The sequence below is a fragment of the Hemitrygon akajei genome, chromosome 4 (genome assembly GCF_048418815.1).
Source record: "Hemitrygon akajei chromosome 4, sHemAka1.3, whole genome shotgun sequence".
Lineage (NCBI taxonomy): Eukaryota > Metazoa > Chordata > Chondrichthyes > Myliobatiformes > Dasyatidae > Hemitrygon > Hemitrygon akajei.
Window position 1 is genome coordinate 74,249,516 of NC_133127.1, and position 25,820 is coordinate 74,275,335.

A 25,820-nucleotide genomic window follows, 5' to 3' on the forward strand; every position below is an offset into this window, starting at 1 on the left:
TTCCCTCGATGCAGAGAAAGCATTTGATCGTATAGAGTGGAACTACCTTTTTGCAGTCTTAGAAAAATTTGACCTCGGTCAAAGTTTCATCTCTTGGATCAAATTGCTGTACCTGTGTCCTACTGCTTCTGTTTTAACTAATTTTGAGAAATCCCAGGTATTTAATCTCAAACGTGGCACCCGTCAGGGATGCCCCTTAAGTCCCTTTCTCTTTGATTTGGCTATAGAACCTTTGGCGATAGCATTTCGAAATTGTCCTGAATTGACCGGGATTTGGAGAGGGGGTGTTGAGCATAAAGTTTCTCTCTATGCTGATGACTTATTACTCTTTCTCTCAAATCCGTCTACATCCTTACCTCTAATGTTTTCACTTCTTGACCAGTTTAGCCAGATCTCTGGCTATAAACTTAATTTACTTAAGAGTGAACTTTTCCCAATTAATAAAGAAGCACAAGAACTAACATTTCATGATCTCCCTTTTAAAGTAGTCCATAATCAATTTACTTATCTTGGAATTATAGTCACAAGGAAGTTTAAAGATCTCTTTCGTGAAAACTTTACCAATCTTTCATATGCTATAAAACAGAGTCTGGTACAATGGTCACCTCTATCTATGTCTTTGGTAGGTCGTATTAATGTTGTTAAAATGTATGTTCTCCCCAAATTTTTATACTTATTTCAATCTATCCCAATTTTTATTCCTAGATCTTTGATTCCTTAGACTCTATTATGTTGTCATATCTGTGGAAGAATAAGCGCTCTAGAATTAATAAAATCCATCTCCAAAAATCTAAAAAAGAGGGTGGCATGGCTTTACCTAACTTTCGTTTATATTATTAGGCAGCTAATATACGTTGTGCTACCTTTTGGTCTTTCTTCCACGGCCAACCCGAGTGCCCTAATTAGGTGGCAATGGAGTTGAGCTCCACTAAAGAATTACCTATCTCTGCACTTCTTGGCTCTGCACTCCCTAGTAGTCTGTCCAGATTAATAGCTAACCCTCTTGTTACACATACTTTGCGTATGTGGGCTCAGCTTAGGAAATGCTATGGTTTCCACGGTTTTTCCGTTTCCAGCCCTGTCGCACATAATCACCTTTTTTTACCTACTACGTACGATTCAGCATTCCATGTTTGGTATAGGAAGGGCATTAGACATTTTGAAGATCGTTTCATTGATAATCGCTTCGCTTCCTTTCAGCAGCTCTCTGTTAAGTTCAATCTGCCCAATGCTCATTTTTTTAGATATTTCCAAATTAGACACTTTATTGCTCCTTTAATTCCTAACTTTCCTGAAATGCCTGCGAAAAATGCTATGGACTTATTTCTTCCCATTAATCCACTAGGTAAAGGTTTAATATCAATTATTCAAGATAAATTAGCAGCCTTACAACGGGCCCCTGTGGATAAAATTAAAATGGCCTGGGAGCAGGATTTAAATATCTCCTTATCCGATGAGAGCTGGGACTCAGTTCTCAAATCGGTTAACTCAACCTCTCTTTGTGCTCGCCATTGCCTTTTACAGTTTAAGATTGTTCATAGAGCCCATATGTCTAAATCTAAACTATCTCGATTCTACCCTGGCATTAGTCTGCTCTGTGATAAATGCAAGAGGGGCGTGGCCTCTCTCGTCCATATGTACTGGTTCTGTCCTAGCTTGGAGAAATTTTGGAAAGATGTCTTCACTATGTTATCGTGTATTCTGAATCAGCACCTAGAACCAAACCCCTTAATTGCTTTGTTCGGTTTCTGGGGCGAGACAGATTTACGTCTGAGTCTGACCAAATGCCGAATATTATCCTTTGCCTCTCTCCTGGCTAGACGCTTGATCCTCCTTAGATGGAGAGATATTGCCCCGCCCACTCATGCTCAATGGCTTAACAACATTATGGCCTGCTTGGACCTCGAAAAAATTCATTATTCAGTTCTTAATTCGGATCTAAAGTTCCATAAGGTCTGGGGACCCTTTATCGAGTACTTTCATAACCTTCCTCTTGACTAGGGTTTTTTTTTTCTTCTCGGTCCCTTGCTTTCAGCTCCCTTTTTTTTTTCTGGTAGTAGGCATTATTATCCTCTGTTGCTAAGTGTATTCACAGTCTGGGAGTTTGATTGTCCTGATTTATACTCTCTATATTGTGTTGTGGTTGGTCTGGAGTTGTTTTTTTTTGGTGTTGTGGGGCTTGGGGAGGATATTAAGTTTACTTGTCTTCAATTTAGGTGCTTTTTTGTCAAATTCTCTTCCTTTGTAGCATATTGTCATTGTATGCTTAATTTTGCACTGTATTAATGTTCCTCATTGGGATTTGGGGTTTTTAATTTGTAAAATGTATAGAAAAACTAATAAAAAAATAATTAAAAAAAACAAAAACAAAAAAACTAATACAAGTGTTCAGTTTAGCATCTAAAAAATACAGCAGCTCTGATAAATATATTAGTATGTCTAAGAAGGGCACAAATAAAAGGTGCTTAAGTTGAAACGTTAACACTCTATTTCACTCTATAGAAGCTGCCTGACGTATTGAGCTCCTCTGGCAACTTGTAATTTGATACCAATATATCAACCTAAGTTATGTACAGGTGTCCCCCACTTTTCGAATGTTCGATTTACGACAACTTGCTATTACGAAAGACTTACATTAATACCTATTTTCGCTAACCGAAAAAAAGACGCCCACTTTATACGTGTGTTTACCCCGAGAAAGACTACAATGACCGTGAAGCCTTGTGCAGGCAGTTGTTTGCACATGCGTGTATGTGCCGATTTTTTTTCTCCAAAACGATTTTGGCTCGCTGCTCCTTCCCGAGTTTGATAAGTGAAACTACAGTGTACCTACAATATTTCTACTTTATATAGGGTGTAAATTTATCATATCATTCCTGCTTTTACTATATGTTATTTTAGGTTTTATGTGCTATTTGCTTTGATTTGGTAGGTTATTTTTTTTGGGGTCTGGAATGCTCAAAAATTTTTCCCATATAAATTAATGGTAATTGCTTCTTCGCTTTACGACATTTCGGATTATAAACGGTTTAATAGGAACACTCTACTTTCAGATTGCGGGGGAAACCTGTACTCAAATCTGGAGCTTCTCTGGCTTGACTGGGGAAGGACAACAAATGCAGTGATAGAATTATGAATATGATGCATAGAGGAATAAAATTGTTATAATTATTAATAAGGAAGACAGTATTACAGCAATAGACAAGGGTAGAGCGGGAGACTAAAGGAATGCTATAGAAATACTAATCAAAGACAGAGAGGCGGTTGACAGCCACTGGAAAGTGCAGTTCAAAGACCTCTTCAACTGCAATGCTAGCCATGACATTTCTTTGATTCCATGCATAACAACCTATTTAGTTCAGCCCTGCTACCTGTCATGACCAGTAAGTCAATGAAAAGGTAATACTGTAAAAAAACTATTGCTCAAAGCCAGGCAGTATTTCCACTAAAATTCTAAAGTTCAGCAATGAAGAGCCTTAGTTGCAAATCCACAATCCAACTCTCCATATGAACAGATGACTACATACCAAGGAACCTCAGAGTCACAATATTTGTGACTATAATCAGGAATGGCATCCATAGTGACTATAGTCTGCTACAAGAAACTTCAGCACCAGAGTGTTCCCCAATCACCTCCATCCAGTGGATAAAGAGCTGACGCCTGAGCTGTACAGTGGATTCCACTAATCTGAAAGCAGAGTGCACATGATCTTTAATGCACAACTCTTTAAACAAATGGAAGGAATGTCAATCACTTTCAATGGCCTTCTGACCTCACTAGTCACCGACTCATTCAACCAGAAGGGACCATGGAACACCTAAATTTGAAAGCTCACAGAAATTTCTCACCACCTTCTTTTTGCTACATAACATAATGAAAGCCATGATGCTAAACAGTTGGTCCATAAGAAAACTAATTTCACAAAAAACTTATAAAACTGTGAAAATGCCTTATGTTATCAATCATGCTTACCACAGCATTGCACCTCACAACTCCCCAAAAGACTGATTTAATCTTCAGAACTAAGGAAAATACTATTCAAACTAAAGCGAGTATACCCTAAAAGGAAGGTTGCCCAAACTCAGTTATCAGTTATCAAAAAAGTGTGAATTTGCACATGCTGACACCTAGCTCCACTCATTGAACAAAGTATACCAAAGAACAAGCCTAACAGTCAGAGACCTGCAAGACAAAGGTGTCCTTTGAGTAAGTGAACTGAATAAATTGTACTTTTGTCTTACCAGGAAGCTGCTTATAATAAAACTTTAATACTGTTAGTTCTTCAGGCAGCTTATGGCACTAGGTTATTGGACTCCAGATATCCATGAAATAAGCCCAAAGCAACACAATTCTGGGTGATTGCCCAAAAACATTTTGCCAATGTTTAGAATTTCAAGCCTCAATTAAATTAAAACCTTTGATATTTCAAATAGAAGTATTGAAATAACTTAATTTTCTATTTTTTATGATACATCTTTTAAAGGTACATTAAAAAACATATTTCCAGTAACAACAGAGGCCTAAAACTTAATATCAAGGTGCAAGCTGAGCATGTTTTTCTACAAAATCTCTATCAACTTGAAGAGATATGAGGGGACACTCAAAAATTTAAAAAACCCTGCATTCACTTACCAAAGTGACAAAACTGTCAAATACTCGAAAGATTCAAAATCATTATAAAAGATCTATGAACAGCTTTGAAAAATGGTATGAAGTAAATCCAACCTTTTAGACTCTTGCTGTACATGTCATCTCTGGGTGAGCTTTAACTGACATTATGTTTTCAGCCATTTCTTCACTTAAAATAAATGGAGAAAACACTCACTTGCTCCAGTTCGGTCATTCTCTACTCAAGTTTTTGGGGATTGCCAGAACTTTATGCTCCTTGCCAAGGGGTGTACTTAGGAAAAGAACAGGAATGGCTGACAACATCAAAAAAAATTGTAATCTTACAGAAATATTGAAGCTGCTGATAGCTACATGGAAAATATTGGCACAAACTCCTGTTATTTCTGACTTTTCCTTGCTGATTACCATCAATAAATTGTAGATTTCTGCTTAAATATAATACATACCTTCAAGCAAAATTTTGTGTTGCAAGTTTCAGGAACAAAGTCATTGAAAGGCAATGAGAATTCGATATTCAGTGTTTCTCCACATGCTGCTAAGTAAACTGCAAAAGAACAATGCATCAGTTTCTAAAACAACTAAAATATATTACTTAAATTTATTAGGAAGTGAGCAATAGTTTAGCATTATTATGAACTGTTCATTGTACAATTTGGAATGTTTAAACACAATTCACACAAATTGGAAACAAGCATATTCCTCCAATCATTTTTAAACATCACCCAAATTCTATAGAACCAAATAAAATTAAGCTTCCAAAGGAACGCCATAAAATTTATGTACTGGAGGTCTGGATTTGGAATCAATGACCATAAAACTATTACTTTCAAGATAGTTATGGATGAAGGTAGGAACGGTTAGGGACAAGGCCAATGCTGATGATGGCATCAAACAGTAAATAGCAAAATATGATAGCAACAAGCTTTTCACAGATAAAGACTGCATGGCAAGTCGGAAGCTTTTATAAGTGAGACAGCAAAGGATCAGGGTCAATGAGCACCTGATACAGAGAAGGGAAAGGCCGACAAGATTAGGAAATCTTGGTTTCCAAGGGATATTTAGAGTCAAGACAAGGAAAAAAAAGAATGTGTCAGGTATAAGCAGCTGGAATCAAGCATGTCCCTTGAGTATGAAGGAGACGGGAGCATACTTAAGAATGAAATAATGAGGAGGAAAAGGGATCACAGGGTACTACTGGCAAAAAAGTTAAAAGAGAATCCTATAAGATTCTAGAAATTTATTAAGGGGAAAAGGATAGCCAGAGAGAATCAGTCCCATGAAGGATCCATATGGCTATCTATGTGTGGAGCCAAAAAAAATTGGAAAAGTTCTTAAGTTAATATTGCACATCTGTATTTGCCACGGAGGAGGATATGGAAGCAAGAGATTTCAAGAGAGGGCACTGCAAATATCCCAGAATTTATCAACATTATGAAGGACGTGCTGTTAAAGATCTTGAAATGCTTAAAAGTAGATAAATATCCTTGGGACCTGACATGTATCCAAAGATGTTATGAGAGGGAAGGGAGGAAATTGCTGACAACTTTTCAGAAAGTATTATACCTTGAATAACCACAGGCGAGGTACTGGAATACAGGTATATAGCTGATGTTATGCCTTTATTTAAAAAGAGCAGCAGGGACCTTTAGGGCACCAAGTCAGTGAGTCTTACATCAGTGCTGGGAAAGTTCAGCAGGGATCAGAAGAACAGGATTTATCTGCATTTGGAAAAGCAAGGTCTGATTAGGGATAATTAGCTTGGCTTTAGGCATGGGAAATCATATCCCACAAATTTGAAAAGGTGGCTGAAAGGATTCACACAGGGAGGATAATAACTGCTGTCTACTTGAAGTTTAACGTGATCTTTTTACGAAGTTACGTGTGGTAGGCTGTCTGAAAGATTAGAATAAAAATGATGCAGGGTGCAGGTGCAAGTTACAAGTGCTTGTACTTTTTCTTTGCAAACAAATGTTTGAATAAAACCAGGTTTATGTTTTACCAGTTGTCAGTAGTGTTTCTAATATAATTGTCTTAGACACAACAGATGTATGTCATTACTTATTGCTTCCAGTACACTCATGTACACAGGCCTCCAGAAGAGCTTAACAGGCAATAGGATTCACCAAATGTGGTTTCTCAAGAAAGACAAAGGCAGAAATTTGTTAACAGCCCTTATGAATATTAGAGCATATGGGGCACAAGCATTTCTGAATTTCTCCAAGTTCATTTGCTGCAAAAACCGGCAATTTATTTTATAACTAACAGCCAACATTTTTCTGTGCAGCTTGCCATACGTTATACTCGAGAATACATGTTGCTTCGCTCAAAGGTGAGATTCCAGCACAATTCTAAATACAGTCATTCACAAAAGTAGATTAATTTTTTAACAAAACTATACCTATTTAATGTCAAAACAATGATAAAATATTAAGAAGAACTTTAATGCACAAGAATAGAGGACAGGAAAAGGTGTCTTTTTAGAAAACTGGAGGTCTCTGTCACAATATTGTTTTTAGTTTTAAAATCAAGGAGGTCATAATTCCCAGGATATTGGAAATGTATCTGGTAAAGACCAACTCCATGTGTCAAGAGTGTACAAACTGGGAAGCCGGTGAGGAGTGGGGGAGGAGTAAAACTTTCTGATTTAAGGCCAAGCCCTATGATACAAGTGGAATGCAGGAATTTCTCAAATCAAAACTGTCAAGTTCAAACTCATGCTTGAAGATAAAATATAAATTTTAATTTTTTCTGGCAGAACTCAAAATGAATACATCTCTAAGCACTTAACACCAGAGCAAGCAGAAATGCTTCTCATCTTGCAATAACTACTAATAGTAATCCAAAGAAGAGGGAAAAGATGGTTAGTCTTCAGCACCACAATTCAAATGCTTTTTGTATCATACAAGCCTTATTTAAAATTATTTCAATCCTCAGATTGACATTCTGCAGTTAATGTGTTCAATTTTTTCAACAAGGTTGTGTTTCCTACTAACAAAAAAGTAAAAAGGAATAAAATTCACCAGTTTGCCACTTACAGTAACTAATTTATTTAAAACCTAATTTATATAAATTTTGTATGGCTTTCTTGGTGCAACAGATAAATCTGCTTCTCTTTTACAGTCATGTGGTGCAATGATCAGGTCATTCAACAAGTCTGAATTCCACTAAAAGTGACATTCACTCACAACCATTACAAACAGCTGAAGCAAATAAGATGAACAGTACCTTTGGGTCACATCAAGATACAATTTTAACTCTACTGATAAAGGTTACAGGCAAATTGTATAAATCTATAATGAAATAAGAAAGGGTTTTTTTTTAGGCATCATACCATTTTCCTGCTGTTTGGTAGAACAATCTACCCAGTTGTGTTGATTAGCTGCCCAGATCATCTCAAACTGATGAAACATCAATTTCATCTTCCAAGTGTATGGAACAAATGAGTAGATATCTGGAGCACTATCACTGGCCCAATCTTGTATTAAGTCTTGAAGAAAAGATTGCACAAGGGTTAAACAATATTCAGAACTTAACAAAGCAAATATAAATTAGCAAAAATAGTAAGAATTATTTCACAATTAATTTAAAAGAACAGAAACTTGGAAATAATGTACAAGTCAGCCTGATATCTACCACTTACTAATAAAACAGAAGCAGACCATTCAGCCTCTCATGTCCATGCTATCTCCAACAGGGGAAAAAAATCTCATGGCTCATCCCTTCCTTTCCTATTTCCTCAGAGCTCTTCCATTTCACTTCACAGACCCACCAACTACTATTTGATCATTCTGCCTACACAAAGGAGTAATTTACAATAGCTAATTAAGCTAGGAACATGCTTCTGGTATGTTGGAAAAAATGAGCACCTGTTGAAAACCCATGAGGTCACAGAGAAAACCTGCAAATTTCACAAATTTCTCCAAATTCATTTGCTGTGAAAACCTGCAATTTATTTAGGCAGAGCAAAGTTAAGATGACACTAAATAGCGACCCCTTTGCTTGCATCTTTGGAAACAGCTCTATTTCCAGCTTTAATATCTTTATTTTTCCCTTTCAGGGTTCTTTTGAAGACCCTGACCTGGAGTTACACGCTGACTTTGGTTCTTTGCGGGAATGGCACCCATTTTCAGGGTTTCAGGACCGGCCGTTGTTCGGCACGCCAAGGATTCGAGCTGAGAGTTTAGCTCGAATTCGGAAGCCTAAGATCTCAGGGCTCTGGAGACGGGCGGATTGAGGGTCGGTGTCACGGCAGGAGACCCGTGTGTCGCTGGGGGAATTGGAAAATCTACTGCTGTGGGCCCGAAGACCCGGGATCTTTGCGATCTTCAGGCACAGAGTTCGACAAAAGCGACATGAATGGACTTTTAACATCATAAACCAGTGAGTTGTTTGTGACGTCTCCCCGCTCGCTGAGAAAATGGAGACACCTCTTTCTCCTTTATTATGGAGAGAGAGAATCTGTGGTATGTCGAATGGCGGGTGAAACGGTAAGTCTTTGGGGTAACTGCATATCAGTGTCTTTGCTATTGCTTTGCTTATGATTACGTGCTCCGTGGTGGTGCCGGTGCTTCTTTTGCCAGTGGGGGGAGCGGGGATTGTTGCTCACTGCTGCTTACGTGTGGGGGGGAGGGGAGCTGGGGGGGACTTTGGGGTTCTTACGCTTAACTGTCCTTCACTCTTTGGGGCACTTCTCTGTTTTTGTGGATGTTTGCAAAGAAAAAGCATTTCAGGATGTATATTGTATACATTTCTCTGACATTAAATTGGACCTTTTAACCTTTGAAATTCACGATTCAAGTTCAAAATCAATCCCAAGTCTCTGGATCTGACACAGCATGCCTATCTGCTGCACCACCAGGACATCAAATTACTTGAGTCTATAATTATGGAAAGTGACAATTCAACTTGAAAAATTTGGATTGATCAGCAAACCAAGGCAGATTAGTTGAAAGGTAGATTAAGCATGAATTATCTGAAGTGTAGAATTAGAACACTTTGGGGGGTGCCAACCAAACTGAAGAGACTGGGGAAGAGGCGGTTGGCTCACAAATAGAGAGAACATAGAGACTGTGTGAGGGAGGATAGACAGGTGATAGAGAAGGGATGCACTCAGACCAATGGTTTGAGATGTGTCTATTTTAATGCAAGGAGTATTGTGAACAAAGCAGATGAGCTTAGAGCATGGATCAGTACTTGGAACTATGATATGGTGGCCATTACAGAGACTTGGATGGCTCCGGGACAGGAATGGTTACTTCAAGTGCCGGGTTTTAGATGTTTCAGAAAGTACAGGGAGGGAGGCAAAAGAGGTGGGGGCATGGCACTGTTGATCAGAGATAGTGTCACGGCTGCAGAAAAGGTGGACGTCATGGAAGGATTGTCTAAGGAGTCTCTGTGGGTGGAGGTTAGGAACAGGAAGGGGTCAATAACTTTACTGGGTGTTTTTTATAGGTCGCCCAATAGTAACAGGGATATCGAGGAGATAGGGTAACAAATCCTGCAGACGGTGTAATAATAATAGAGTTGTTAGAGAAATAGGAACAGACAAGTTAGGGAAATGTGTAATTGGAGTAAGGGGAAATATGAGGCTAACAGGCAGGAACTTGGAAGTATAAATTGGAAACAGATGTCCTCAGGGAAATGTACGGAAGAAATGTGGCAAACGTTCGGGGGATAATTGTGTGGAGTTCTTCATAGGTACGTTCCAATGAGACAGGTAAGTTATGGTAGGGTACAGGAACCGTGGTGTACAAAGGCTGTAGTAAATCTAGTCAAGAAGAAAAGAAAAGCTTACAAAAGGTTCAGAGAGCTAGGTAATGTTAGAGATCAAGAAGATTATAAAGCTAACAGGAAGGAGCTTAAGAAGGAAATTAGGAGAGCCAGAAAGGGCCATGAGAAGCCTTGGTGGGCAGGATTAAAGAAAACCCCAAAGCATTCTACAAATATGTGAAGAGCAAGAGGATAAGACATGAAAGATTAGGATCTATCAAGTGTGACAGTGGGAAAGTGTGTATGAAACTGGAGGAAAGAGCAGAGGTACTTAATGAATACTTCAGTATTCACAATGGAAAAAATTTTTGGTGATTGGAGAGATAACTTGCAGCAGACTGAAAAGCTTGAGCATGTAGATATTAAGAAAGAGGATGTGCTGGAGCTTTTGGAAAGCATCAAGTTGGATAAGTCGCCAAGACCAGATGAGATGTACCCTAGGCTACTGTGGGAGGCGAGGCAGGAGATTGATGAGCCCCTGGCAATGATCTTTGCATCATCAATGGGGACAGGAGAGGTTCCAGAGGATTGGAGGGTTGCGGATGTTGTTCCCTTATTCAAGAAAGGGAGTAGAGATAGCCCAGGAAATTATAGGCCAGTGAGTCTTACTTCAGTGGTTGGTAAGTTGATGGAGAAGATCCTGAGAGGCAGGATTTATGAACATTTGGAGAGGTATAATATGATTAGGAATAATCTGCATGGCTTTGTCAAGGGCAGGTCGTGGCTTATGTGCCTCATTGAATTTTTTGAAGATGTGACTAAACACATTGATGAAGGAAGAGCAGTAGATGTAGTGTATATAGATATCAGCAAAGCATTTGATAAGATATCCATGCAAGGCTTATTGAGAAAGTAAGGAGGCATGGGATCCAAGGGGACATTGCTTTGTGAATCCAAAACTGGCTTGCCCACAGAAGGCCAAGAGTGGTTGTAAACGGGTCATATTCTGCATGGAGGTTGCTGACCAGTGGTCTGCCTTAGAGATCTGTTCTGGGACCCTTACTCTTCGTAATTTTTATAAATGACCTGGATAAGGAAGTGGAGGGATGGGTTAGTAGGTCTGCTGATGACACAAAGGTTGGAGGTGTTGTGGATAGTGTGGAGGGCTGTCAGAGGTTACAGTGGGACATTGATAGGATACAAAACTGGGCTGAGAAGTGGTAGATGGAGTTCAACCCAGATAAGTGTGAAGTGGTTCATTTTGGTAGGTCAAATATGATGGCAGAATATAGTATTAATGGTAAGACTCTTGGCATTGTGGAGGATCAGAGGGATCTTGGGGTCTGAGTCCATAGGACGCTCCAAGTAGCTGCGCAGGTTAACTCTGTGGTTAAGAAGAAGTACGGTGTATTGGCCTTCATCAATCATGGAACTGAATTTAGGAGCCGAGAGGTAATGTTGCAGCTATATAGGACCCTGGTCAGACCCCACTTGGAGTACTGTGCTCAGTTCTGGTCACCACGCTACAGGATGTGGAAGCCGTAAAAAGGGTGTACAAGATGATGAGAGTCATTGATCGTGTGGATAGTCAGAGGCTTTTCCCAGGGCTGAAAAGGTTGCCACAAGAGGACACAGGTTTAAGGTGTTGGGAAGTAGGCACAGAGGAGATGTCAGGGTTAAGTTTTTTTACTCAGAGAGTGGTGAGTGCGTGGAATGGTCTGCCAGCAACAGTGGTGGAGGCGGATACGACAGGGTCTTGTAAGAGACTTTTGGATAGGTACATGGAGCTTAGAAAAATAGAGAGCTATAGGTAAGCCTGGTAATTTCTAAGGTAGGGACATGTTTGGCACAACTTTATGGGCCGAAGGGCCTGTATTGTGCTGTAGGTTTTCTATGTTTCTATGTTTCTATAAAGCACAGTTTCAAAGCAGTTTAATTTATGTAGAGTGTCAAAGACAGGAACTCAATCAGAGCTGTACAGCTTAGAAACACAAGGCCCATAACATTCATGCCAGCCATCATGCATAGCCACAATAATCCCACATCTGGATTAATTCCATATCCCTCTGTACCTCTGTCATTCAAATGCATCTTCTGGTTCTCATTCTTAATACCAACTACTCTGTGTTGGTATTAAAATTCTCCCCCTCAACTTGTCATATAAACTTCCACTTCTCACCTTAAACTATTCCTTCTAGCATTAAATACTCTATGGAAAACAGACTATAGCTATCTACCCTTCCCATTATTTTATATACTTCGATCATGACACCTGTTTCCTCTGCTGCAATGAAACTGACCCAGCCTATCCAATCTCTCCTTATAACTCAAGCACACTAATCCAGGTTATATCCTTATGAATCTCTTCTGCATCCTGTCTAGCTTAATCATCTTTCATGTGGTGTGGCAACTAAAACAGCGCATTGTACTCCACGTCTGACCTTAAGCAAGGGTGTGACATGACACCCAACTTCTTCCTCACCACCCTGCTTACCTGTGTTGCCACTTTCAGGGCAGTATGGACTTGTACCTTTAAGTTTTACTGTTCATTAACACTTCCTAGTTCAGTCACTATGCACTTAATGGGCTGGTTTAGCTTTCCAAACTGTATCACCTCATACACGCGAGTTAAATTCCATCTGCCATTTCTTGGTCACTTTCCCAATTTTCAATATCCTATTGCAAACTTAAGCTTCTTTACGAGCCATAATACCACCAATTGTGATACACCCATACTAATCATGTCCCCCATATTCCCATGCAAACCATTTATACAAATACAGTGCCTATTAAAAGTATTCACCTCACCAACCCCCCCCCCCCCCCCCACCCTACTTGGAAGTTTTCATGTTTTATTGTTTAACCACATCTAATTACAGTGGATTTAACTCGGCTTTTTTTGAAACTGATCAACAGTAAAGACTCTTTCGTATCAAAGTGAAAACAGATCTAAATTAATTACAATTATAAAACACAAAACTGATTGCTGAAGTATTCACCCCCTTCAAGTCCGTATTTAGTAGATGCAACTTTGGCAGGAATTACACCTTTGAGTCTGTGTAGATAGGTCTTACCAGCTTTGCACATCTGGATACTGCAATTTTTCTCTATTCTTCTTTATAAAGCGTCTCAACCTCTTGTCAGATCGCATGGGGATCATGAGTGAACAGCTCTTTTCAAATCCAACCAGAAATTCTCAATTGAATTGAGGTCTGGACTCTGACTTGGCCACTCCAAGACATTAACTTTGTTGTTTTTAAGCCATTCCTGTGCAGCTTTGGCTTTATGCTTGGGGTCATTGTCTTGCTGGAAAACAAATCTTCTCCTAAATCACAGTTCTCTTGCAGACTGCATCAAGCTTTCCTCCAAGATTTCTCCATATTTTTGTGTAATCATTTTACCCACAACCTTCAGAAGCTTTCCAAGGCCTACTGCAGTGAAGCATCACCAGATCATCTCCAGCATGATGCAGCCACCACCATGATTCACTGTGAGGATGGTGTGTTTTTGATAATGTGCAGTGGCTGGCTTACAACAAAGTGCTTAATCTGATGACTAAAAAGCTCAATTTTGCTTTCATCAGGCCATAGAACCTCTTCCAGCTGACTTCACAGTCTCCCACATGCATTCTGGCAGACTCTAGCCAAGATTTCATGTGAGGTTTTTCCCCCAATAGTGGCTTTCTCTTAGCCACTTTCCCATAAAGCTACAACTGGTGAAGCACCGGGCAACAGTTGTCATAAGCGCAGTCTTTCCAATCTCACCCACTGAAGTTTGTAACTCCTCCAGAGTTGTCATAGGTCTCTTGGTGGCCTCCCTCACTAATCCCCTTCTTGCACAGTCACTGAGTTTTTGAGGGTGGCCGATTTACAGCTGTGCCATATTCTTTACATTTCTTGATGATTGACTTAACTGAACTGTATTCCAAGGGATATTCAGTGACTTGGAAATTTTCTTATATCCATCTCCTGACTTGTGCTTTTCAATAGTCTTTTTGAAGAGTTGCTTGAAGTGTTCCTTTGCCTTCATGGTGTAGTTTTTGCCAGGATACGGACTGTTGTTAAGAACCCCGTAACTGCGTCACTTACCAGCAAAGATAGAGAGGTCCATTGAAGTCTGATGGTACTATTTTTAACAGTATTTATTGGTAAAAATACACAAAAATTATATCAATGCAAACATACAGATACTATACGTCGTCAATACTAAATCTAAAAGTGCGGGTATAATAATAATCAATAAGAAATAGCACTATCGTTGTCTAGGGGATAATGTATTGTCCGATGGAAATATAAAAGTCACTCAGTTCATTCAGGCTGCAGCCTTTGGTTGGAGTCAAGAGAGAGATTTTTAGAAACTTGCCAGCTTTTCCTTTTAATGATTTCGAACCTTCGAGAGTTCCGTTGGTGTGGCCTCTCCTTTAGCCAAAGCCGTTCTTCCGTGGCGAGCCCGCCAATTCCCAGGCAAGGGAAAAGGATGCACGCGAGCCCCACCGGCTGTCACTATTAAACGCTGTCACGGGATTTCTAGCGTTTCTCCTGGTGCGTCTAAAGGGGTTGTTCCCCAGACCCTCTTTTATCCTTACTCACGGGGTCTCAGATGTCAATCAGGTTGGGATGATGCAATCCCTCAACCAGCCCACTCTGGTCATCTTCTGAGGGCTTCAATGAATAGTACAGTACTCAATACACAATTCCGTCTCCAAGAGACAACAGCCGTTATCCGTGGTTCCGTCTTGCTGAGGCCAGGACACATTCCAAACCCTGCGTATTCTCGACGTCTCTCTCTCATTTCTTGGGTCCCAGACCCGAATTAATAGCGATCTTGCGAGTCTCAAAAAGGAGGGGGCTACTTTGTACCCTTCCGCCCCTCAGAGTTGTGGCACATTCGTAACACTGTCCAGCAGTCGGACCTTCCAGATACAGGTGTATTTTTACTATAATCAATGGAAACACCTTGACTACACACAGGTGATCTCCATTTATGTGACTTCTAAAACCAATTGGCTGCACCAGTGATGATCTGGTGTGTCATGTTAAAGGGGGTGAATACTAATGCAATTATTTTGTGTTTTATTTTTATAATTAATGTAGGTTACTTTGTGGAGGTCTGTTTTCACTTTAATACAAAAGAACCTTTTTCTGCTGATCAGTGTCAAAAAAAGTCAAATTCAATCCACCATGATGTCAAACACTAAGACTTGAAAACTTCTGCGGGGGGGGGGGGGTATAGGCGCTGTAAGTAGCAACAGAGAACCCAGCCGAGATCCCTGCAGCACACCACCAACATATGACTTCCATTACCACCCTCTGCAAAGCTCACTGGACTGTTGTTCCCCAACTTATCCCTCCAGTTCTTCTCATATGCAGATGCAACAGTAACTATCCTTCAGTCTTCTGCACTTCAGCTGTGGCTAACAAAGTTCGGGTTCCAACAATCTTCTTTCTTGTTTCCCATAACATCTTAGGATACAACTGATCAGGGCCCAGGGATTTACCCTTGTATTGGACAAGAAAGACATAGACAAATAGAATTCTTTCAAGAATTTTCCCCGTTTCCTCTGCCTCCACACATAGAACACCATACTGTTCCTGAAGGGAGCCTACTCTCTTTTTAATCATCTTTTTGTCTTTTATTTGCTTGTAAAATCTTTTAGGATTCTCCTTTCTCTTATTTGCCAGGATATCTCAAGGCCCCTTTTTGTCCTCCTAATGTCCTCTTCAAGTATCAACATATATCCCTTATACTCTACAAGAAATTTCATTGTTCCCAGCTGCCTATACTAAACACATGCCTCCTTTTTCCTGACCATACAGACACTCAATATCCCTCAACCCATATTCCCAAATCTAACTTGCCTTGCCATTCACTCTAATAGAAACATAATGGCCCCAGAACTCTTCCTTTAAAAAGCTTCCTTCTTGCAAGACATCCCTTAACCTGCAAAAAACCTCTCCAAATGACGTTTGAGATTATCTTCTGATGCCATCAAAATTATACATTCCCCCCCCCCCCAATTTAGGAATTTAAGGACCAGTGAGAAAAATAATTTGGTAAGTAGGGTATTTGCTATTTGATAATTGAGTAAGTAAGTTGGAATTATTTGGTAAATAAAGTACAGAAGAGATGTCACTTGGTATTTAAAAAGGTTGACATGAACAATTATGCAATTGATTAAGTCAATCAAAAAGCCCAAAGTCAAGAAACTGTCAACCCAGAATAATAATTGGTTTTCTTCTTCTGATAAACAGAATTATGGCAGGACAAAAAGAATGCACAATGTGTCATGTTTGAAATCCAGGATATTTTTTACACCCTAGATCAGAGTTTCTCAACCAGGGTTCTGTGAGAGAACACAATTAAAAAAACTAGACATAGTTTTTTGAACATTGCACAATGCTTGATGTTAGCAGTCACAGTGGTGGGCATTGACTAAGCAGCCCATTTGCAATCCTGTTAAAGATCTCTCAGCCCAGTAAGGAAGTGCGCAGTAGGACTGTATCTATTCTCAGTTTTTGACGTGAGATAGGGGAGGCTGTTAATAATTGGTGAGTGCTGTATTGCACAGAGAGGAGGACGGTCAGCTGATGAGTAGCATGAAGTGCGTTTTCCAAGCATTAAATGGACTCACCCAACTTAGGCTGTGATGTCAGCTTCTCCCCACCACCCTCACCCCTGAATTACCTACCCCAACTTCCCCTTACACGCTGTCCACTGACTTACGAGAGCAAATAAACTCTACCACTGTAAAATTGGAGGGAAATTTTAATTCTAAAGAAGGAACTTTTACACATCGTGACTCAGCTGCTGGGCTGCTGCTTTGCTGTTGTAAAAAAGAGCGAATCCTAACATTGTCACAACACACTGCTTTCTTCACAGGGAGGTGCTGGTGTCAAAAATTCTTGGAGATGAGATGAAAGAAGTTTGGGATAGTGCTACAAAAATGGTTAACTTTATTTAAAAATGACCAGTTGACTCAAGAATGTTGGACCTGGACCTGTCTCCTGCTACATACAGAAATCTGGTGGCTTAGCAGAAGAGGAGTTCTCAACAGGGTGATTGAGCTGAAAGGTGAATTGCAGAGTACTTTCAAGAAAATAGTAAGCCAGATTTTACTGAATGCTGTGAAGATGAAGAATGGTTGCAGAAACTAGCCTACTGGGCAGACATTTTTTATCATATGTACCAGTTGAAAAGTCTCTGCAAGGCCCTGGAAAAACTGTTTTCACTTCAAGTGACAGATTCTTGGATTTAAAAGGAAACCGATTCTTTGAAAAAAAAATGTTGCAAAAGGAAATCTTGAAATGTTTCAACTGCTGCTTGGGCCTGAGAGTGAGGAAGGATATCAGAGAGTCTCGAGTCTTATTGAAAACTACCTGGAAGTACTGCAGAACAAAATTCAACTGTATTTTCCTCCTTTTCAACACAAGTATATGACTGTGCTGTGTGTGGGAGCAGGCGGCCATGCACTTGCTCAGCTTAGAGGGAATAGAGAGCCAATGTCAAGCCCATTGGAGTATGGTTGACTCAGATGTACAGAGAAGTGCATGAAACCCTGCTAGCTTCTTTGGCTGTGTAAGTCTACGGAAGACACACCCTACCAAACCCGTGAGATTGAGATAGTTCTCCCACCCCAAACCTCAGTTTCTGTGGATGCTGTGTAATTTGCTACCCTGTTACAACTCAGTGCCAAGAAACAACAGACAACAAACCGCATACGATGAAAGAAATTATATTTATGAATGGTTAGTGAAGAAAGAAAAAAACAAAAAGGGCCCATTATAATTAAAAAGTCAAATGTGCACCAGTTGGAGCTCAATTCACCAACCTTCAGTCAATTTCAGCGGCTGGCTCCATCAAATCATGATCTCCCCAACGGGTTGTATCCTATAACCAGTTCTCTCCAGCATCTTGTCTCTCCATCTCCCACCGAACAAAAGACCCAGCTCACATTCCAAAGCACCCATTATCTCTTGTCTTGTCCATACTGCACCAACCGCTGCTACTGGGCTATAAATGTGCAGGAGCAGTGTGTGGTTAAGTGCCTTGCTCAAGGACACACAGCCTCAGCTGAGGCTCGAACTAATGACCTTCAGATCACCAGCCCAAAGCCTTAACCACTTGGCCACCCATCAACACATCTCTAACGATAACCTAGACACTGCTTCTACAGAAAGACCATTACATTTGCAGTGAAACCTTTCCCAGGGTGTTACACACAGGAGTGTGTCATTAAGAGATAATTAAATAGGCAAGAAAGACAAATAGGTACTTATCTGCTGAAAAGGACGACTATCTCAGAATAGAGTATTTTGCCTCCCAGATGTCAAGGTTAAAGATGTCACTGAGCAACTGAAAATACTGGCATGGAAGGGTCTTTTTTAAGTGAGGGGGAGGTATTAAAAGAAAATGGACTGTCTAAGGTTACCATTTCGAACAAGTCCAGAACAAGAAGGATAGTGCAAATCAGTATGCGACTGAAGAGATGATTGAAAATCGAAGGCTTTAAATTCTTGGAATACTGAACAGTTCTGCAGGTGCTAAGAGCTGTACAAGGTTTGCAAGGTGGGATCAATAACCCTGCAGGTTGTTGACTGATGCTATTGGAGAGTATTTAAGCTAACTTAACCCCAGGAAGACGATTGGTGATTGGTAACTGGGTTATTGCCACTTGTACCAAGATACAGTAAAAAAAAACTGTGTGCCATCCAGGCAGATCATTCCATATGCAAGTACAAAAGAAGATCAGTGGGAGAATATAGTGTTACCATTATAGAGAAAGCACAGAGGAAGGGCAGAATCACCGACAGATTCTGCTTACAACCATCTCTGAAACGCCAGTGATGAGCCTTGGCAAGGTGCTCTACTGCAACCTGAAAGACACATTATCAATCCAGACAACCTGTCAGGAGCTGGAGGGCTGCTTGAAACCAGTTGACAGGTCAGGACTACCTGACAAGTTCAAGGCACGGATATACCAGCACAGCAGCCTACTGAGGATTCTTGCCCATTGCTGGTATATGGAGTTCCAATTTCCACTGTTCGGATCCTAGAGAGAAAGGTCAGCAGTTTTCACCAGAGGTGGCTGGAATTACCCAGGGCTCTTAGCAGCGTTGTTCTCTATGGAAAGAACACTAAGCTGTGGCTGCCCTTGAAATCCTTGGATGAAGAGTTCAAGGTGACAAGAGCAAGACAAGTGATGCAGTATTAGAAGTCCAGTGTCCCAAAGGTGGCTCAGGCAGTGGACATTATGAAGACCAGGAGAAAGTGGAGAGCAGAAGAGGCCATGCAGCAGGCTGAATGACAGCAGTGCCTCTATGTCCTGGTGGGAATGGTGACCGAGGAAGAACTGGCCTGGAAAGCTTCCCAGTCCATAGGTATGACATGGATAACGGGAGGGAGAAGCATAAGCTTATCCAGGAGGAAGTGAGAGCAGCCGTGTAACACCAAAGTGGGCATGAAGCAGCAAGGAGCATGGACCAGATGGAGCAGGCACGGAAAGTAGAGTGACATTGACTGATCTATGGCGAGCAAAGACACACTGAATCAAGTTCCTTGTCCAGGCAGTACATTATATCTTGCCCACTCCATCCAACCAGCACAGCAGGGGAAGGTTGATGCCCCAGACTCTTCCGTGTGTTCCAGGAGAGGAACCTTTGAGCACATCTTGAGCTGCTCCACGAAAGCTCTTAGAGAAGGCCAATACCACTAGAGACATGACCAGATATTGAAGACCCTCGTGGAAGCAATCTTCTTAAAAATCTGTAACACCAAATGAGCTCAATCCTGCAATCAAACCATCATCTCTGTGAGAGCAGGAGAGCAACCAGAAGCAAGAGTAAAGCCACCCAGAGATTCTGGAATCTACTGACAACTGGCCTGGAGAAACAACTAAAGTTCCCACAGCACATCATCAGGACCACCTTGAGACCAGACGTCCTCATGGTCTCAGAGACAGCAAAACACATCACCTAGCTGGAACTGACAGTGCCATAGTTATTGTCATGGGCGTCTGGACGAGGCCCATGAGAGGAAGCTTGCCAGAAACAAAGAACTAGTCAGCAACTGTCGGAGACATGAATGGAAGGCAAAGTACAGTCAGCCCTCCTTATCTGTGAGTTCCGCATCCACGAATTCAACCAACTGCGAATAGAGAAAATCCGGAAGTGCTCTTCCAGCACTTGTTGTTCGAGCATGTACAGACCTTTTTTCTTGTCATTATTCCCTAAACAATGCAGTATAACAACTATTTTACGTAGCATTTACATTCTATTAAGTATTATAAGTAATCTAGAGATGATCTAAAGTATATGGGAAGATGTGTGAGGGTTATCGTGGATCGGGATCAAAAAAAAATCACAAGTTCTCTTACTAAGTCGGAACAGGTACATCTGATATTATTTAGCGTCAGTTAGTCAAACGTTTGTCTTAGTATATAGTATATATTTTACCTTTCTATGCATATAAAACAATTAAGAACATATGTTTCAGCGCCGGGCTCGGGAACAGAAGTTCCCGAGTTCAATCCAGTGATAGACCACTTTCAAGTGCGCTCTCCATCCGTGCCGGGTTGATGTGGAGGATCAAAAACTCAAAACCCCAAAACCAAATAATTAAACCACTGCATTGCTTAGTAATAATTATAGCTTTCATCGGGGCAGGGCCTTTCTCATTTTATCCTTTAAAATTGTTCCGATTGTTGACCGACATAGCCTAACACTTTTACAATGACTGATGGCGTTTCACCTTTTTTCCGATTGCTTTATTATTTCCACTTTATTTTTAATCATGATTATTTTCGTGAACAGAAACACTGCAGGTTCAGAACTCCACCGCCAGGTCCTAATGTCTTTCGCACTGAGACAGGTTAAATAAGGTCTGGGGTTCTGCTGGGTCCTAACGTCCACCGCATTGATACAGGTTGAATAAGGGACTTGAGCATCCGCATTTTTTTGTATCTGCGAGGGGTCCTGGAACCAACCCCTCGCGGATAAGGAGGGCCGACTGTATATGCCCGTTGAACTGGGCTGCTGGAGCTTCATCAAACAGTCTCTTCACAGAGCCCTCAGTGCATTGGACATTGCTGATATGAGCAGGGAGAGAGCCATCAGCAATATCACCAAGCCAGCAGAGAAAGCCTCAAAGTGGCTCTAGATGCAGAGAGCAAGTCCATGGGGATCCACAGCACATGCTACCTAAACACAAGTCATGGCTTGATCAACCACGGCTGGGTTGTCTGGGTGAGTGTGTCTGATGTCGAAAGAGCCGAAACACCTGATGACCCCAGGATGATGTGTTCAGAGCATCATGAGATGCATTCTTCAAATCAAAAAAAAACATTGCTTAAAAGCCTTAGTGATGGAAAGCATACTCACTCTCATGATGTCCTCATAATAATGTGTATCAGAATACATTTATTAACCTTCTCGTTTTAGGCATCTGAGCAAATTAAACTGCTAGATGGCTCTCTTCCTGCACTATCCTGAAGTAACCAAAGGCACTTTATTCAAGCAATATTATAGTTTGCTAATGTTCAGAAAAATAGCTATGTTTTCTTAATTGCTTTGTATGGTGAATACTAGATCAAAATAGCATTGGATATATTCAGAATAATGGTGTCACAGGAAGAAACTGTTAATACAGTCTAAAATATTAATATATTTAAAGACTCAATTGCCTGAAAGATGAAAGTGACTCATTTCCTGATTTAATTAATAGCATCGCTTTACTCCTTTGATGTGTATGATGCTTTCTTCCAATGTAGATTTTTCTATTGGCCACATCACTATCCCACCTTGCATTTGTATAAATGTATTTAATACTGCTGCAATGCATCAAGGAGCTCTCGGAATTGTTGGTTAAGAGTAAACAGCAAATAGTGATGATAAAAACAGGTACGCTGACTGTGTAAAGCGAGTAGAGAAGGGTGAGAAGTTGGTGGTGCACCTGTGCTGTTAGAGATTGTGGAGGAAATGTTGTTGCCAATCCAAATTTACTGAGGTCTTCAGGTGAGGAAATAGAGGATCCAATTGCACAAGGCAATATCAAGGCAAAAGTCTTGAAGCTTATTAATTACTTTTGAGGTAATGATCTTATTGAATGCCAACCTGTAATCAATGAACAGCATCCTCCCTGTCCATATATTCCAGGGTTGAGGGATCCACTGTTAACCTGTTGTGATGGTAGATAAATTGGAGTGGATCCATATCGCTTCTCAGGCAGGAGTTGATGTGTTTCATCACCAACCTCTCAAAACACTTCATCACAGTGGATGTAGTGCTACTGGACAATAGTCATTGAGGCACTTTTCCAAGTTCTTCTTAGGAACCTGTATAATTGAACCCTGCTTGAGGCAGGTGGGTATCTCAGACTTCTGAAGAAAGAGGTTAAAGATATCAGTGAACACTCCAGCCAGTTGATCAGCACAGGTCATTGTACACAGCCAGGTACCCCATCTGGGCCAGTTGCCTTCTGTGGGTTCACCCTTCAGAAGAATGCTCTCATGTCAGCCTTAGAGACTGAAATCATAGGGTCATCGCTGCTGTGAGAGTTCATGGAAGTACCTCCATGTTTTGACAATCAAAGTGAGCATGAAAGGCATTCATCTCATCTGGGAGTGAAGCCATAGTCACCTGATTTCACTTTATAAGAAGTAATCGCATTCAAGCCCCTGCTCGGTCATCGAGCATTCTTCATTGATTCAAGTTTAGTATGGAATTGCCACTTTGTCTGTGAGATGGCTTTGTGCAGATCATATCTTGATCTCTTGTATCTTACTTGGTTACCAAATCTGAATGCTCAGCAGACTGCATGGTTCATTCAGGGCTTCTGGTTGTGGAAGACTGAATGATTTTGTGGGGCCACCCTGTTTTTATAAAATCTATGACAACTGTGGTGTATTCATTGAGCTCCATTGATGAATCTTTGAACACGGCCCAGCCCATCAATTCAATGTAATCCCATAGCCATTCCTCTGCCTCCCACAACAACCTCTTTATTGAAAGGAACACGAGTTAAGATTCCTTTCAATTTAGGATCCAAGGATTAAAATCAAAGGATTATTATCATAACGACATTTAAACTGGACTAGAAGTACATAGATCGGATGAATAAACATGTGACTAAATAGTCTGTGTGGGTTAAAATGTGTTCCTTTTTGTAGGAATGTGGCACTAGTTGAAACAAGAATGAGCTGTAGCTACAAAACAAAATCCGCATGCAGCAATTTGGGATGAATAGGAAAAGGAAAAAATATGGTGTTTCCTATTTTATTTGTATTTGAGCTGTTTATGACCTACAAAGGAGACAGAGGAATTATGAAAATAAATTATCAATTAACAGAAAATAAAAGAAAATGAAATAGAAAAAAAGTTTACAAACACATCAACTAAAAGATGGTTAGGATAACAGGGCATCAGGACAGTTAATTATAGAAATGGCAGAACAATTAAATCATTATTTCATCATTGTTAGATGATGAAAGGAATAAAGCAGTTCAAGTGGGGAAAAAAAAGGATATCTTAATTAAAGTACCCAAACTCAAAAGAATAAGCATCTCTGGACTGCAATAAATTGCATTCATGTACTTTAGAAGAATCTAAGGAAGAGATAACAAGTGCAAAAATACATACTTAACAATTTATTAATAAGAGTAGTACAATAGTACAAAGGAATCATCCATCAGCTAACTCAATGCCCCTACTTAAGAAGAGGAGATCATATTGAGGTAACAACACAGCTGTCCACTTAACACTGATATTTGATGAATCAGTAGAATCCTGATTAAAAGTGAGATGCCTAGAAATGCAAAATTCATTTCTGAATCATCAGCATGCATTTCAAATGTGAAATTTATTGTTGACTAAGTTTTCTGAATCTTTATTTTAGAGTGGTCAATGGTAACAGTGGATATAATTCAGCTAGGCTTTCAGAAGGCCTAGCCTTCTAATGTACCCAATTATTAACTAACAATTAAAATTACATATTGCAGACAAGTTGCAGAATGTTGCAAAACACATTCAATACAGAAAGCTAAACAGCAGGGGTAAAGAAAAGCTTCCTGAAATGGAAAATGGTGAGTTGCGGCATTCCACAGAAACAGTTCAAGAATTGCCACTGTTAATTTAGGTTAAAATTGAAACTCAGTAATCAAAAAACAAATTCAAATTTACAATTATACTAAATTCAAAGAATAATCAATATCGGAGAATGAAGCAAAAATAGTTTAATGCTGATAAATGTTGATAATCAACCAAGTGGTACTCGACACGGAGGAACCAACGTCACTGTCATCATTACACAGCAAGTTTCAGATCAAATCCATCTATTGTAAGAAAGTTTTTCTCCATGTCCTCACTCCAAACCAGAGTTCTGCAGACTCCAGTCCTTGTACATAAAATAACCTGAACAGCTCTTGTCTATCTTATACTCATTAGACAGTGGCATGCAAAAGTTTGGGCACCCCTGGTCAAAATTTTGGTTACTGTGAGTAATTGAGTAGAAGATGAGCTGATCTCCAAAAGTCATAAAGTTAAAGATGAAACATTCTTTTCAACATTTTAAGCAAGATTAGTGTATTATTTTTGTTCTGTACAATTTTAGAGTGAAAAAAAAGAAAGGAGCACCATGCAAAAGTTTGGGCACCCCAAGAGATTTGAGCTCTCAGATAACTTTTACCAAGATCTCAGACCTTAATTAGGTTGTTAGGGCTATGGTTTGTTCACAGTCATCATTAGGAAAGGCCAGGTGATGCAAATTTCAAAGCTTGATAAATGCCCTGACTCCCCAAGCTTTATCCCAACAATCAGCAGCCATGGACTCCTCTAAGCAGCTGCACAGCACTCTGAATATTAAAATAAATGATGCTCACAAACCAGGAGAAGGCTATAAGAAGATAGCAAAGTGTTTTCAGGTAGCCGTTTCCTCAGTTCCTAATGTAATTAAGAAATGGCAGTTAACAGGAACGGTGGAGGTCAAGTTGAGGTCTGGAAGACCAAGAAAACTTTCCAAGAGAACTGCTCGTACATTATATCTATATGCTAGAAAGGCAAGTCAAAACCCCCGTTTCACTGCAAAAGACCTTCAGGAAGATTTAGCAGACTCTGGAATGCTGGTGCACTGTTCTACTGGGCAGCGACACCTGCACAAATATGACCTTCATGGAAGAGTTATCAGAAGAAAACCTTTCCTGTGGCCTCACCGCAAAATTCAGCATCAGAAGTTTGCAAAGAAACATCTAAACAAGCCTGATGCATTTTGAAAACAAGTCCTGTGGACTGATGAAATTAAAATAGAACTTTTTAGCCACAATGAGCAAAAGTATGTTTGGAGAAAAAAGGGTGCAGAATTTCATGAAAAGAACACCTCTCCAACTGTTAAGCACGGGGGTGAATCGATCATGCTTTGGGCTTGTGTTGCAGCCGGTGGCACGGGGAACATTTCACCGGTAGAGGGAAAAATGAATTAAATTAAATACCAGCAA

At 40.2% G+C, this 25,820-nt stretch overlaps 1 protein-coding gene across 6 annotated transcripts in view; it reads right to left on the minus strand.

Moving 5' to 3' along the window:
- The window catches only part of kiaa1109 (KIAA1109 ortholog), a 447,188-nt gene that overhangs the window by 322,603 nt on the left and 98,765 nt on the right, over positions 1–25,820 (minus strand). For all 6 annotated transcript variants that reach the window (XM_073042844.1, XM_073042847.1, XM_073042845.1 and 3 more), the window contains exons 16-17: positions 7,962–8,117; positions 5,077–5,174 (exon numbers count right to left, since the gene is read on the minus strand). In XM_073042844.1, the coding sequence (XP_072898945.1) occupies positions 5,077–5,174; positions 7,962–8,117 (254 nt within the window). The remainder of the gene's footprint in view (positions 1–5,076; positions 5,175–7,961; positions 8,118–25,820) is intronic.